This window comes from Ursus americanus, chromosome 30 (genome assembly GCF_024610735.1).
Source record: "Ursus americanus isolate L20-20 chromosome 30, mUrsAme1.1.p, whole genome shotgun sequence".
NCBI lineage: Eukaryota > Metazoa > Chordata > Mammalia > Carnivora > Ursidae > Ursus > Ursus americanus.
In genome coordinates, this window is record NC_142156.1 from 22,799,841 (window position 1) to 22,814,398 (window position 14,558).

Genomic DNA, 14,558 nt, shown 5'->3' on the forward strand with positions numbered 1-14,558 from the left:
TCCCTGCCCCGCTCACCCCTCACTCAAGTTTGAAGGGTTGACTTTGCTCCCCACGAACCCTCAGCCTTAACCCTGGATGACACAGCTTCCAGCTTCCTTTAACCCACGTTCCTGACGTGCTTCTCTCTGCCAGGAGGTATGATATTTATGAAGACGTATGTCGAGATGGCAGTTTTCCCAGGACCCCTGATATTTGTGTATCGAGCTCCATAATTCTATCCAAATACCACCTTCGGTCTCTGAGTCTGGTCTGCACAATTTGAATGGCAGTGAGCGTGAGTTACGGGTCCCCAGAAGGAAGCGGACAAGCAGCTTTATAGCTCAGGAGGACTCAGTGGGAATAAAGCGAAGGATTTCAGGACTCGCTGCCCCACCAGGACAGTGTCCGCGCTGAATGCGTGGGAAGCCGGCCCATGTCCCCGGCCCTAAGCCCTGGCCTATGCCAGCACACGGGCACAGTGGTTAATGCCGCCCCTGGTTCCCGTCCCCAGGCGTCAGTCTAGCCTGTGGACAGATGGTTGGAATTTAGCTCTTTGGTTTAGATCTTCCAACTAAAAGTCAATCATGGAGCTTTCAAGCTCTTGTCTAGGGGGCAGATAGGTTTTGTTTGATGTAAATAAAACTTTAAAATGGAATTAATGGCCACCCTTTAAAAAAATCAGAGGATTTCATACAAAAGAGTTCTTGCTTTTCCGGAAAAGTTGCAACATCTGAGCGTGCTAGATTTTCATTTCCTTTGGCAGCCCCGCCCTCGCCGCACTCCTCACTGGCCCCTATTGTGTTCCCAGCACTTGGGGCCCAAGTGAGCTGCTGCCTTCCAGCTCACGCCCAGCCTGCTTTGCTCACTGTTACCTTCTCCGGTCTTAGAGATCATTGGAGCATGTGACCCCTGGGTCACTTCAAACCCATCTATTTTCCTCCTTGAGTAAAATGATCTCTTTTAAATACTAGCCAATTTTCCAGAGCGGATATGCTTTAAATCTTGCTTAATCCAATACTTTCACTGACAAGGCTTCCTCGCACACGGCTGTGTCAGAAATCCCACTGACAGGCTAGTAGCCCCATCGGGGGCAGCTACTGAACAATCATATTTCTTTGAAGACAGGAGGTAGATGACTCAACCCAGGGGGCCTCCTGGAACAGCATTTTTGGGGACTGTCTGTTCTAAAACCCGGTGTTGCACCCTGGTCCTCCTCCATCCGTTTCCAGCTGCGGGTGACCCCAAGACCGTGAGCGGCATAATAACTTTGCTTCTCTCCTCGGCTCGTTTCTGAGACGCCCTGTTTTCACGGGGCCTGGGGTAGGGCTTGAGGCAGCATGGCATCGTGGCGGGATGGAACGCTGTGACACGCGATGATGGTCAGTGGGGCAGAGGGCTCAGTGAGAAGCTGCTGGCCGTGCCCATGCCCACGGCTCCCAGGAGGCCAGCTCACGCCCAGAGCCTTCTCCTCACGACCCTAACACCCAGCATGGCGTGGAGACAGACGGTGTACTGGGCTTTCAAACATGACCCATCCAGAGGAGCCGTCCAGCGCTTGTCAAATGCAGGAAGTGAGGAATTCAAGACTCTTGTCACATCCTTACACTTACATTATTTAGGCGACAGTTTGGGTCGCTCTAGAAATAGATGTCCTAAGCAATGACAAACAATCCTCATCTGGGCGGAGAAGAAGCAGGGACATAGAGGGTCCTTGCCCTGGGGCTGCTTACCTGAATGGTGGTCATCCCAAGCTCCTGGCCGATCAGGACTTGTCCCCCGTGCAGCCTGGCGATGCGGGGCTCCTCCACCTGCATGAAGTCATTCACCAGCTCCGTGATGTCCACCTGCCAGTCTGAGCCCAGCAGGTGGGCCAGGTGCCCGCCACGGTCCGCCGCCTCAGCCACGAACTGCGTCAGGACCCGCACCATGGCGTGCTGGTACTGGAGTGTGCAGCCGCGACCCCCCCTCCTGTCGTCGTCCTCCTCTTCCTCACTGTCCCGAACTGGCCTGTCAAATGGTCAGGTCAGGTTATCGGTACTGACTTGGGCCAACAGCAGGGGCTGCAAAGGCGAGCGGGCAGTGAGCCCAGCCTGGTGGGGCTCAGAGAGAACACAGGTGATACCCCAAATACCTGACCACAGGTGTGACACGGGTCCTGACCATCAGAAGGGGCTGGTGTGGTCAGCAGAGCTCGGAGGTGTCGCCAGAGCCCCACCTCCCGGAATGCACTTGGCGGAATCCCCACCCTTTGAGTGCGAGCTGCGCCTGGTAACCTTCTTCCAGGGCAAGATTACAGCCAAAGTTAGGGGATGTCACGTCCAGGATTCAGCTTTAAGAAAGACTGTGACATCTGTCTTGCCTGGTAGTCTTTCCTTGGTTCTTCTCTTGCTTGCTCTGAGGAAACACGCCTCCGCGCTGTGAGCAGCCCCACAGAGCTTCCCATATGCTAGAGCAACAGCCAACGAGGAACCAGGGCTGCCGACCAGCACGTGGGCTTAGAGGCGGAGGCCTCCCCACCCGAGCTCCAGACTGGCGTCTGTGAGAGACCCCGCTAAGCCATGCCTGCGTGCCCGATCTGGAGATATGGTGAGACCGTCACTGTGAGATCGTACGCGTCTTCGTTAAGCCCCTAAGTTTGGGGACTCGTCATTTCACTGTGCAGCATGAGTGAGTAATCTGATAGGGCTGTGGATGACCCCCATAGCCCCATAAACCAGCACTCAAGGGGTCAGTGTCAAACTCAAGGTAATGTGACGGTAAGCACAGAAAGGACCGGGATGGCTTGGCTCGGGGGCATATGTCAGGGCTCCTCTCGTGTCTGACGCCTTCCGTCCAGCCAGCCCTTTCTGGCACATCACAGTCTCCATCTGAGCATCAGCCTGGTTCTGTGGGCGGAACTGAGCTGGACAGCCGTGACACTGCGATGTGCCACCATCAGACTCAGCCAGTCCTGCGGCACGTCCTACCATCAGCTGCCCGCCCTGCAGCCTCAATAACCACTCCTAGCCCCACCCCGCCAGCTCAGCGGCCGAGACCCCGCAGCTAAGGAGAGGGTCCCGCCAGCTCAGTGGCGGAGGCCCCCACCACTAAGGAGAGGGTCATTGCCGAAACCATCTTCCAACCACACGTGGGACCCACAGCCTGCATTCTCGAAGCTGTCCCCTACCCCAGGGCACAAGAGTGCCAGCTGTCCTCCCTGCTGAGCATAGACACCAGGAGTGCTCCCTTGTCTAATTCCGCATGTGCTCACTTGCGACTTTCAGCAGGTGGCTGGCATGCGGTCCTCGGTCATGGGTTTCTCCAAGATGACAGATTCTCTGAACAAAGAGGCTGACCTCTTGCTACTCCCCTGGTACCTGGTGGCCTGTGTGGATAAAGGACACCTGTCCCTCTAGCAGACACCTCAGAGTAAAGGATCAGGCACACGGGTGACAGGTTTCTTACTTCACCTCCCTGAGACCAAGCAATCTCAGAGCTTCTGGGCTGGGGGCACGGAGCAGCTGCCCAGGTCAGCCAGAGCCTGCTCCCAGGTCTCTCTAGGGGACCTCTGTCCTTCGTGCCTTCCCAGAATCCACTGGTCCCTTCTGGTATTGACCCTTAAGTTCCAGTGGGGTTGACCTCTTTTGGGTGGCTGGCTCCCGCCAGGGGACTGCGCTAAGGTCTCACTGGACAGACAGTGTGCTCTATGTCCTCGACACAGTGACTGCATCAGGCACAGGCACACAGCCCAAGCAAGGCTCATGTAACTCCGGGACCTCTGCTGGAACCACTGGGGAAGAGAGGATGCGCTTTCTGCAAGTCTGCAACTCCATGAGAAAAGCTGGTAGAGGACGAGCCAACACACAGCAAGCCAGCCCCAGAGGTGGGGACAGACTGCGTCCTAGGTGCCATTTGAATCCCTGGATCCAGTCATGCCTGGAGTCAGCTACCCGGCAAGTATGCGTTTTTAGCGGAAGCATATTCGACTCGGGTCTCTGATACGGAGTTGTGACAAGCACACCCACCTTTTGTTGGAGACGATGGGCACCCTCCAGCCCTTGATCTGGTTGAGCTCAGTGTCCGAGACCTCGATCTGCAGCGGGAGCCGGGGCACCCACACGGTCATCTCCAGGGGGCTGCTCAGGTGCTGGTAGGTGAAGTTCACCACCACGTTCACCTTGCCTTTCATTTCCTTCCCATTGACGAAGACGTAGTCACATCTGTCAGACACCTGGAAGAGGAGATGGGAGGGCGGTGAGACCTTAGGGTACCTCACCGGGCAGAACAGCAGAGATGGTGGAGGAGGTGAGGGGAAGTGCCCTCGCTCTTTGAGGGATGAGCCCTACAGTGGACACTGCTCTCTGCTTTCGGCTGAGGCAGATGCTGTGGCTGTCTGACCGCTTCTCCTGGGACCCCTTCTTCCAGTTTGCACACAGACCCCCCCCCCAGGCACCGCAGGCATGCAGCACTTCCTCTGGCAGATGGCCCTTAGGTGTCAGGAGCCGTGCCCTCAGCCTCTTGGCCTGCTGACCTCTGGTGTGCCTGGAGGAGGGACACTGTGTGCACAGCCACCCCCCCGAGGGCCTCCTGCAGGGCAGGCTGAGGCTAGTTTCATGGAAATAACCCTGCTCAGCTTCTCTCATCTGAGCATCGTGTGTTCTTTTGCTCCCATATGGATTTCTGCAGAGAACCTCCCATCTCAGTTGTGGGGGTGGATGTGACCTATACTCTTCATGGTTCCTTACTGAGTCCCATGGGATTTCTCCCCACTTGCCCAGCGGGGGCACTACCTCGTGCTGGTGTGTCTTCTTCTGTGTGCCCTATCTTGCCTCAACTCCCACCCTCCTCCCTCCCCGGTTAAGTCCGTGTCTGGGCTCTGCACCCCAGACAGGGAGACAGAGGCACATATTAGCTCATGCCGTCCTCCGAGCAGCCCGAGACCGGGCACTTCCCCATGGTCACAGCTCCTGCCCCATAGAAGACTGCTCCTCCCTGTTGGCGTCTGAGAGAAGAACCAAGTTTGGTGGAGGAACCGCCTCCTTTTGTCTCTGTTTTCCAGCAATCCAGGGGCATTCCTTCTCATCCTGAACGAGAACTGGGTAAGTATGCTAGGCTAATTCATGGCCCCAAAGATGTCAGGTCCTGAGTCCCCGGAACCTGTCAGTGCGACCTTTTCTGGCAGCAAAGGGACTTTGCAGATGTGGTTTGGTTAGGGATGTTGAGATGGGCAGATAATTGAGGGTTGTCTGAGCGGGCCCCCAGTATCATCTGAGCGTCCTCACAAGAGGGAAGTGGAAGGAGATTGGCGGCTGTGGCAGAGGAAGACCAGCCAAGCGGGACGCCACACTCCTGGCTCTGATGATGCAGGACAGGACGAAGGCACCTCCAGAAGCTTGAAAAAGCAATGATGCACCTCCCCCTCGAGCCTTGGGAGGGAGGGCAGCCACGCACCTCTGCTCCTCGGGTCGCCGAAACTGCTTTCTGGCCCCTGACCTCCAGAATGCTCCATGTGGAGCCCAGGCATGTGCTGGTGTGTTCTGGTGGCCCTTGGACACAGGCACAAGCCCGAAGTGAGCGTGGAGGGAGCACCCGTGTTCACCAAGCACTTACCACGTGCCTGGACTGTCAGCTGAGCGTGACACGTGTGGTCTCAGCGTGTGCAAGCACCCAGGAGGCAGGGGGTTTTGCCCTCGGTTCCCGGATGGTCAGTCTGAGGCCCCGAGACGTTCGGTAACACTTCCTGGGGATGCACAGCTGGAAACGCAAAGCCCAGACTCCCAGCCAGGCCCCCCACTGCCTCCTCCTGCAGGTGCCGCATCCCTGCCTGAACGGTCCCTGCGGGCTCGATTTGCAGAGGATGCACTCCTCCCCCCAGCACTCGGAGGGGCGTGAAGAAAGCAAAGCTGAAATTATCAGATTGTTCCCACATCATAAAAAGCATTTCCAATGAAGGCCCCTTTCATCTCCACGGTTAGGCAGCCAGGATACAAAACACACAAAGAGGCGCTGAGAGGCTCGGCGTCCGGGGATGATCAGTAATAACTCTGGAGAGAAACGTGGACTCAGGCCCGTTGATGAGTCACAGGAGGCTGTCATCCTAAATGTCTGCCAATAGCAAAAGCACTTAAATCTGATTGAAAGGCCGAATGGAACGGCTCCGGCGGCTTTGTCACCACTGTGGCCTGGCCACAGCTCTCCTTGCCGTCGGCCCGTAATCTCAGGTTTTTTCTCTTTCAAGTCTTCCAGAAAATCAGGCTGAATTGTCACTGACTTGGGGAAGGAGAAGAAGGGGGAGGTGGAGGGAGGGAGAAGGAGGATGAGGACGGGCAGAGGAGGAGGAAGGAGGGAGGTCAGGCTTGTAAGACTGGTTTTCAGGGCCGTGGGCTGTTTCATGGATGTAACTTTCTGGGCCTCTCGTTGAAGGAGGTGCTCTAGGAGAAGGAGGTAAAACAGCATCTTAGGCACACCTGCCACCTCGATCCCCCCCGGGAAGGCAGAGCAGAGCAGGTGCTGGGGTAGGCTGTGAATATAGAGCGAAGTCTTCGTGTCGTGTTTTGTTTTGCTTTGAAATTCAGTGTTTGTTCTTCAAAGTAATAAGAAAAAGGAGGAGCTAGACATTGGTAAAAGGAGGAGGGGAGGCAGGACTTCACACCTAAGCAGTGTCCTTTGAGGGGCGGGTGGAGCCGCAGCGCCTTTGGGGGGGACTGCAATACTGGGCGGGGCCCTGAGGTAGAGGTATGCACGTGCGTGTGCTCATGTCCGTGTGCATGCATGGTATGTGCATGTATGTGCATGTGTGTATGGCCGTGTGCACATGTGCAGGGTGCACATGTGCATGTGTTAGTGTGCATGTGTGGGCGCACACATGTGCACGTTTGGGTTCATGTGTGGTGTGTGCATGTGTGCAGGTGCACATATGTGTGTTAGTGTTCGTGAGTGCAAACATGTGCATGATTGCGTACATGTGTGCACATGTGGGTGCGCGGGTGTGTATGTGCGGGTGCATGCATGTGCGTGTTCTCGTGCACGTGTGCAGCGTATGTGTGCAGTGTGTGTGCATGTGTGTACTGTGTGCATGCATGTGCTCACATGCATGTGTGCGTGTGGACACGCACGAGGTGTTTATGGCAAGTAATAAAAGCACAAACTGTGTCTGACTGCAGGGTCTGTGACTCTCTGGGTTTCTGTGCACGGCCGGAGTCTGCACGTGGCAGGAGCACGATGGCTTGCCAGCAGCGTCTGACCCTTGTTCGGGTGCACAGTGGGACTGTCCTAGCTCACGTGTTGTTGGACAGGGACGGGACCATCTTGACAACAAGTTGTGAGCAGGAGCCACGTGTTACCTCCTCATGGGAACACTTAATTTCCCAAGAGGGACCTTCCTGTCCCTCTCCGTGGTGCTGGCAGTGCTGGTGGTGGTGACCCCAGCCTGGGAGCCCAGCAGCCTGCGCCCCTGAGTGCAGAGTCCCCCACAAAGCCACGGGGACAGGCAGCAGGCAGCCTGGGTGGCAAGCACAGCTGTCTCGTTTGAACCCCAGGTTACGTTCCTTCATGTTAGCTAAGCTATCCCCACCCGGCCACATGCACTGACATGTCCTGATGATTGTATTAGTAGAAAATAATGCACCAAATTCACAGATTTCGTGGGCTGTGGCAGGGTGAATAAGACCCACAAAGGCAGATGAAATAATGAGGGGGGCTGGGAAGATCTTAACTCCTGAAAACACAAAATGAGCCAGGAATGTAACTGGGGTCTGCCCCGGGGGCCAGAGGTCTTGGTTATAACAAGCATCTTTCCCTAATGCCCAACTTAGGGGACCCCTTCCCCCCACACCGCCTCATGCTAATGGCTCTCTAATGATGGAAACGGCGTGCAGAGGAAGTAGATGAAAATCAGGGATGAGTGACCCGCGGCCTTGCAGGCTTCCCCTCCGAGGAGGCTTTGGGGAGGCTGGAGGGGATCTGAGGATACAGTGAGGTCCCACACAGGAAGGACTCTGCCAGTGAATGAAAGGGGGTGTCCAGAGACTAAATGCTGGGGAGTTGGGGGGCAGGACACCTGCCTGGGGGTCCTGATGCTCACACTCGCACGGTTTGGGACCAGAGCACCCCGGGGCCCTGCTTGTTGCCATCTTCGCAGGGGGAGGGGCCCTCAGGCTGGGAGTGTCAGAGTTCTTTCTCTGCCTGTGACTCCACTCAGGCTGCAAGTCGGGGGGCTGCCGCCCTGCTTGCTCTCCCCGCCCCTCGTTGCTTCCGAGTACGGGCCAGCCTGTCCGGGGGAAGCAGAAACAGGGGGCTGTGGTGTGAAAATACCCCAGAGAGAGGGAGGGAGAGGGAGAGACAGAAGAGAGGGAGGGGGCCTCACATGGCAGATGTCATTCAGTTAAAGATTTTGAGATGAGATTATCCTGGATATGGGGGTAAGCTGCAAATTCAATCAGCGTCCTTGTAAGAGAGACGCAGAGGGAGACCTGGCAGACAGAAGAGGAGGAGGCCTCATGTAGGTGAAGCTGACAACGTGGCAGGGACGTGGCCAGACGGGCAGGAGTGCCGGCTGCCAGCAGCCCCTCCAAGAAGCAGGAGAAGATCCTCCCTGGGGCCCCAGAGGGGGCATCATTCAGGCTTCTGGCCTCCAGAACCATAGGGAAAGCATTCTTGTTGCTTTAGGACAGCAAGCTCATGGTCATTTGTCACAGTGGCCACTGGAGACTAACCCAGGCATGGCTCTCCCTGCTCTGTCCCCCGCTTACAGGCCTGACCCCTGGGGCGTTCCTCACTGAGCCTCCTGCATAAGGTGCTGGCCCATGCTTGGCCCCAGGTAACCTGACCGAAAGCTGGGCCCACCCTGAGTTGGGAAGACACCTGCTGGGTCCCCCCAGAGCCCACCTGGGTCCACTCACATCCAGCGGTCCCTGCAATAGCCAGATGGGTGGGACTTGTCCCATTCCTGGGCCCCCATGTTCCCCTCCCTCTCTCAGACCGTTGCCAGATGAATGGACACACAGATGGGTCCAGATGAGTGGACAAGACCTGCCCGTTCCTTCTGAATGACCTTGCCCAGTCCTGAAGGTGTGAGGGACCCATCTGGAGGGACTGGACCCTCTTTCAGACTCTGCCTCCAGCCAGCCACACTCTGCCGTCGTGAGGTATCTTCAATAATTCTGACTCCACTGTGCACTATCCATCACTTGTGTGAATTTAATGCCGTTCCTCTTTTCTTTGTGAACGCGGTAAGAGTTCAAATCTTATTTAAATATCACCAACATTCATGGTAACATCTATGTTCTCTGATATTTTCTCTTTCCCTTCCAATTCTCAAGCTAGGTATTACGTATTTGAGATTAGTCTTTATCCCGGACAAAACTCAAACTGTTAATAGTTGCGGCAACAGACGCAGTCTAATTGTTGCTGTTTGTTACATGCAAGACCCCTACGCTGAGCATCTAATACCTAATTCCACATAATCCTCCACATACGACTGTTGGGTAGGTACTACTGTCCCATGTTCCAGAGAAGAAACTGAGGCACAGTGTCCCATAGCCAAGAGGGATGTGTTCCCCTGGGCTAACTGACTAGAAGACAACTTTACCTAGCCTATCAGGCTCGGCTAATCTATCGGAAAGCAACCGACCCCATTGGCATCTGTTAATGCAAAGAAGACAGGATTCTGCCAAGGGACAAGCATGTTTTCAGTGAACACATGGGAGGACGAAGAGCCGCGGTGGTCAGTGTACAGAGGGAGTGAGCTGACTGTGCATCAGACACCTGACGGGGCTCACCCACGTGCCCTCCAAGTCCCTCTGTGGAAGCCGTGGCTCCCAGGACCTCAGGATGGGACTGAATTTGCAGACAGGGCGTTGAAAGAGGTGATGAGATGTGGCGTTTGGTGGTGGGGAGAAAGCAGGACATGCAGAGGCCCAGGGGGACTCACATGCAGAGGGAGGACCACATGTGGGCACAGGGAGGAGGTGGCCGTCCCCAAGGACAGTGGCCTCAGGAGAAAGCCGGCACCCTGACCTTGCACTTCCAGCTCCAGAATTGTAGGAAACTCAACGACGGTTGTGTAAGCCCTGGGCTGTGGTATCTCCTTATGTGGCCTGAGCCCGTCCCTATAGCCGGTTTTCCCACCGTGGTTGGAGACGGTCTATGTGCAGGGGGTCCGCAGCACCCTGTGGGGCTTCACACAGCGGTGGTGAGAGTGGGCGCCCAGGACGGCTCTACCAGCTCCCTCCCAAGGGCTTACACGCAGGGACTTGTGATCCCTGTCAGTCACCCAGCACGACGGGGTTCTCACGAGGCCCACTGTGCAGAGCAGGAAACCGAAGCATCCCGCGATCGGGTGACCAGTTCGGGTTTGCACGGCTGAAAAGCACTGGGATTTGCATGTGGGACGTCTCAGCCTTCTTCTCCCTGACACCACGCAGTGTGACCACGGAGCTCTCTGAGGAGCGGACCCCGAGACAGAAGGTTGACCAGGCAGCAGCACCTGTGGAGGGAGCAGGGAGGGGCACAGGACGGGCTGTCCAGTCCAGTGCAGACATGGTGGTACCCCTCCCAGGTGTACCAGGGGGCCGGGGCCGGGGCCAAGGCCGGCTGCCCAGGAGAGTAGCCGTGTGTGGGTGCAGGCAGCCAGGGCCTCATGCCACCATCTTCAATATCCTTCCACCGTGGCTGCCAGAGGAACAGTACAGCTCAGCTCAGAGCTGAGGGACCCAGGGAGCTCAGCCGCTCATGCTTCTAGGCATAGCGGAGAGCCCCCTCCGGACGAGCATCCGAGTGGCACCTCCCCAGCCCCACGTGGGCCACTTATCTATGACACCAAACATGAGTACTCTGGCATCTTCAGAATCATCTGTATATAATAGCCCAATTTTCCCTCTAAAACCCTAAATTTAAGTTCCCAGGAGGCTCTGTTGTTTTAAAACCCAAACCAAACCCTTTTGCACAACCTATGTTCCCACTTGCAGTGTTCCCCTGGGTCGGAAGGAATAAGGCACTCAGGGAATGCTCCCTTGTCTTTGTTCTCAACACAGCCCAGCATGTAGCCAGTGCCGTGGATCACCGTGGGCTCGTGGCTCACGGTACAGTGGGCAGGCCAGAGCCATGTGCAGGGAGACTCTTGCGTGTCTCCTGGGGCAGCTGGAGAAACAGCTCCCCATTAATCACGTGCAAATACACAAGGACGAAAATACAGACACGGAGGGAAAACCGGAATCCTGGGGAAAAGCATCTCCAGGGGGACTGACTTCTGTTCTGCCAGCAGCTGTTGAATTCTGCACCCCCTGCACTCAGCCTTTCCTTAAAATACCTCCTCATGGTCCTCGGAAGCAAGCAGCCTGCTCTGGAAATTACCAAATGTGCATCTCCCTCTTCCTTCTCCTCCAGATCGCACTATGTTCTTGACCCCGAAGGAGCAGCCAAGGTCAGAACGAAGTGGACACGTGTCCTTTTGGGCCTGAGTGTCCGTTTTCCCTTCATGGTCCGTGGAGCTCTTGCAGGGACATAGCCCGGAGGGGCACAGAGCCTGTCTCCCCCACACTCAGAGCGGCAGCCCCAGAGCCCGGCACAGTGAGTTCCCTTTGTGGGAATGCGACCCGGGAGATGCATCTATGGGTCCACGGGGAATCAAACGTGGCAGCCACTGTCCGGGAGCTCCCACCGCCCGCTGGGCTCTGTGGGGCGACCCCGCAAAGCAGAGGTCTGATGCCGCCCCGTGCCCTTCTGGGCTCTGCCTCCAGGCTGGAGGAGGAAGGGCTGGCTCTACCTGCTTCCTTCTGGGGCCTGAGGGCATCACCCCAGTGCCCTCCCCTGCTGCTGGGCAGCGGCTGGTCTGGGGAACCCCCCCCCTTCCCGACGCTCACAGAAGCCACCTGGTCCCAGCTGCTCAGAACAAGGTGCCGCCAGCCAGGGCCCCCTCCTCAGAGCTCTGGGTCCCATGCCCAACGGTCCCTCTTCACATTCAGAGGGACCCACACCAGCAGAGCAGTGACCTGTGCGAGGGGACATCGTCTCTGTTCTCACAGGGCGTGGAGGGACAGCTGCTGTATCATGCTGCCTCCAAGGCACCCCCGGGTCTCCGTCCCCCCTTTCAGTAGGGACCTCGCACTTTGTATCTAGTTAGCAGTCCCCTCTATTACCTCTATTAGACTCTCTCTGTTCGAATGAACCATACGCATTGTCTCCCGGCTGCGCGCAGGGACACGACGCAGGGTGGAAGCGAATGCCTTCGCCAGGTGCGGCGTGACTTCCAGGTCCTTTCCGAAGAAGTCTGCAGGGTGGGGAGGTGGTTGAGCATCCCCGGAGATGGACCCCTGTTCTATTCCTCGGGTCCCCCCAGTCCTGACACTGCCCACCTCCGGGGGTGTCATGTGTCCGTGCAAACAGCTCCAACCATGGAGGCGGTGGGAGTGGAGGTGACGTGTGTCACTTCTGAGGGGAGCAGGAAGAGCTGGCGGGCTTCTCTGTGTCCCCTCCTCCTGCCTGGGAGCCCTGAGCTGCTGTACCACGTCTGCCTCCACGGAGGAGGCCCGCTCTGCGGAGTTTCCTGCCGCTGTTGGTGGGGGGCCCTGCTGAGGCTCCGCTGCTCGTTCCTCGGCCTCGGAGAGCCCGTCCTGACGACGTGGCATGGCGGGGAAGACCTGTCTCTGATTCTCAGCATCCTCAGGGCCCGGGACAGTGCCTGGCATGCAGTGGACATGCCACGAAGAGCGGTTGCACAAACAGAGGTGAGAATCACTTTGCAAGAAATCCTGACCTTGACTCCAGTACGGCACCAAATTTCCTAAGCCCGCAGTTCCAACCCAAATTTCCTAATCCCGCAGTTCCAACCCTGTGGGTCCTCATACCACTAACGTCCGACAAATATTCTGCGATGCTCCCTTAAAATCCCGAAAGGGGATCCACAGATAACCGAACCCACCTACAAGACATTTTATTAAAATTAACACCCCTAACTGGATATAAAGTAAACGTGAATTTATAACGAATGATGCATATTTCAAAGGGCATTGACTTGAGCACGACTTCCAAGGAAACGTAGTGAAGCCCCCTCCGCCTGCCCTGGCCCCTCCCAGGGCGCTGGCACAGAGGTGCGGCCGCGGTGGCTCCGTGCGGAGCCCGGTGAGCAGACTTCCCCAGGTGGGGGACAGCTCCTGGTAGAGTCACCAACAAACACAAAGGACTCCTTCAATTTACCCTGCGCTGGCATTCCTGAAAAACTCGGTGTTCTGTGTATTAAGCTATGGTCCAGATAATGGCCCCTGTTCCCCCTAGAGGGACATTTCGATGTGAGGGACACGGGGCACTTTTTTTTTACAGCGTGGGCCTATCAGGGACACCACACTGTAGGACATTTAGCGCCTCTGACTTTTGCCTGTGAAACACACGAGAACAACACAGCGCTCCCACACTTTCGCTGACTTTGCCCGCCCCTGTGGCAGGCACGGCTCTGTGGCCACCCGTGGCTCTAGACTCGGCATTTTATCCTTAGACCGGGCCCCTGCCGGGTCCTCGGAGGGCACTCAGGGACCGCGATGCATCAGCCTCTGTTGCCCCGGTCCCAGTGCCCCCAAAGGAGGACACAGGCGGACGTGTGGAAGGAGAATCTTCTGACTGCTGTTGGCGCGTGGGCTGACGAGCCAACAAGGGTGAAGTGTCTCCATGCAGACTGGGGCGCGGCTGGGCAGGCCGTGTGCTTTGTGGCAGAGAAAGGAAGCAGCAGCAGCTTCTGGGGGCTGCAGAGACAACACACATTTCTCTTCCACGCGGCGAGCATCAGCCTCCCTATTAATGGCTCTCCTGTCCTCATCAATCCTCATCCTGACCTGCTGTCGGTGCACGTGTGATCAGCATACAGCAGCCACAGTCGAGGGGCATGCCTGCCCTCCTCTGGCCGGCCACTCCGTCAGCCACAGGAGCTGGCCCGGACAGGATGTCCTGCTGCTAGAGGACGCCCTGGGCTTAGGCCAGGCCACTGCTGCAGCTGCTCCTTAGAAAGGAGAGGGCATCCTCTCTCCCGGCAGAGGCATCCGTGAGAATGGCACCCTTCCACCAGAGTCCTGCAGTGCACAACCTGTCCAACCACACACCGCGATTCTGGAAGACAGCCCTTGACTTTGTAACATGGAAAACAACACTAAATCATCACATCACCAGCCCGGCTGCCAAATGCATCATGGGCTCTTCTTGCTCAGTTCCTTTCCTGGCGATGAGCCTTCCCTCCCAGGCTGAGTGTGCTGGGCGTTCCCTCCACCATCACCCCGGTGGCTGCAAAGCAGTGTTCTGGGACTTCTGTCTCAGGCTTTCCCCGTCAGGATTTATTGGCAAGTAGGACTGCCTGCTCTAACTCTTGAGACCATCTGCGCATCTGCCCCGGCCTCCCTCCTTCCGCCGAGGTCCCCTGTGCAAGTCACGAACAGGAGGGCTCCCCTGGATGTCTGTGCAGTTTTCCCCACTTGTAGGGAAGGAAATGCCACGAACATCCTGCAAACGGCAGCCAGACAGACAGGTGCAGAGCAGGAACTCCGAGCCTGGCTCCACATTTTACTGACCTGGTGCTGGGAGCTGCTTGCTTCACCTGTACACTCCCCACCTGTACACT

General features: G+C 56.9%; 1 protein-coding gene across 2 annotated transcripts in view; it reads right to left on the reverse strand.

Moving 5' to 3' along the window:
• TMEM132D (transmembrane protein 132D) overlaps window positions 1-14,558 on the reverse strand; it is a 551,659-nt gene that overhangs the window by 8,567 nt on the left and 528,534 nt on the right. For both annotated transcript variants that reach the window (XM_045779212.2, XM_087857436.1), the window contains 2 exons: window positions 3,985-4,190; window positions 1,711-1,987 (listed from right to left, as the gene is read on the reverse strand). In XM_045779212.2, coding sequence (XP_045635168.2) covers window positions 1,711-1,987; window positions 3,985-4,190 — 483 coding nt within the window. The remainder of the gene's footprint in view (window positions 1-1,710; window positions 1,988-3,984; window positions 4,191-14,558) is intronic.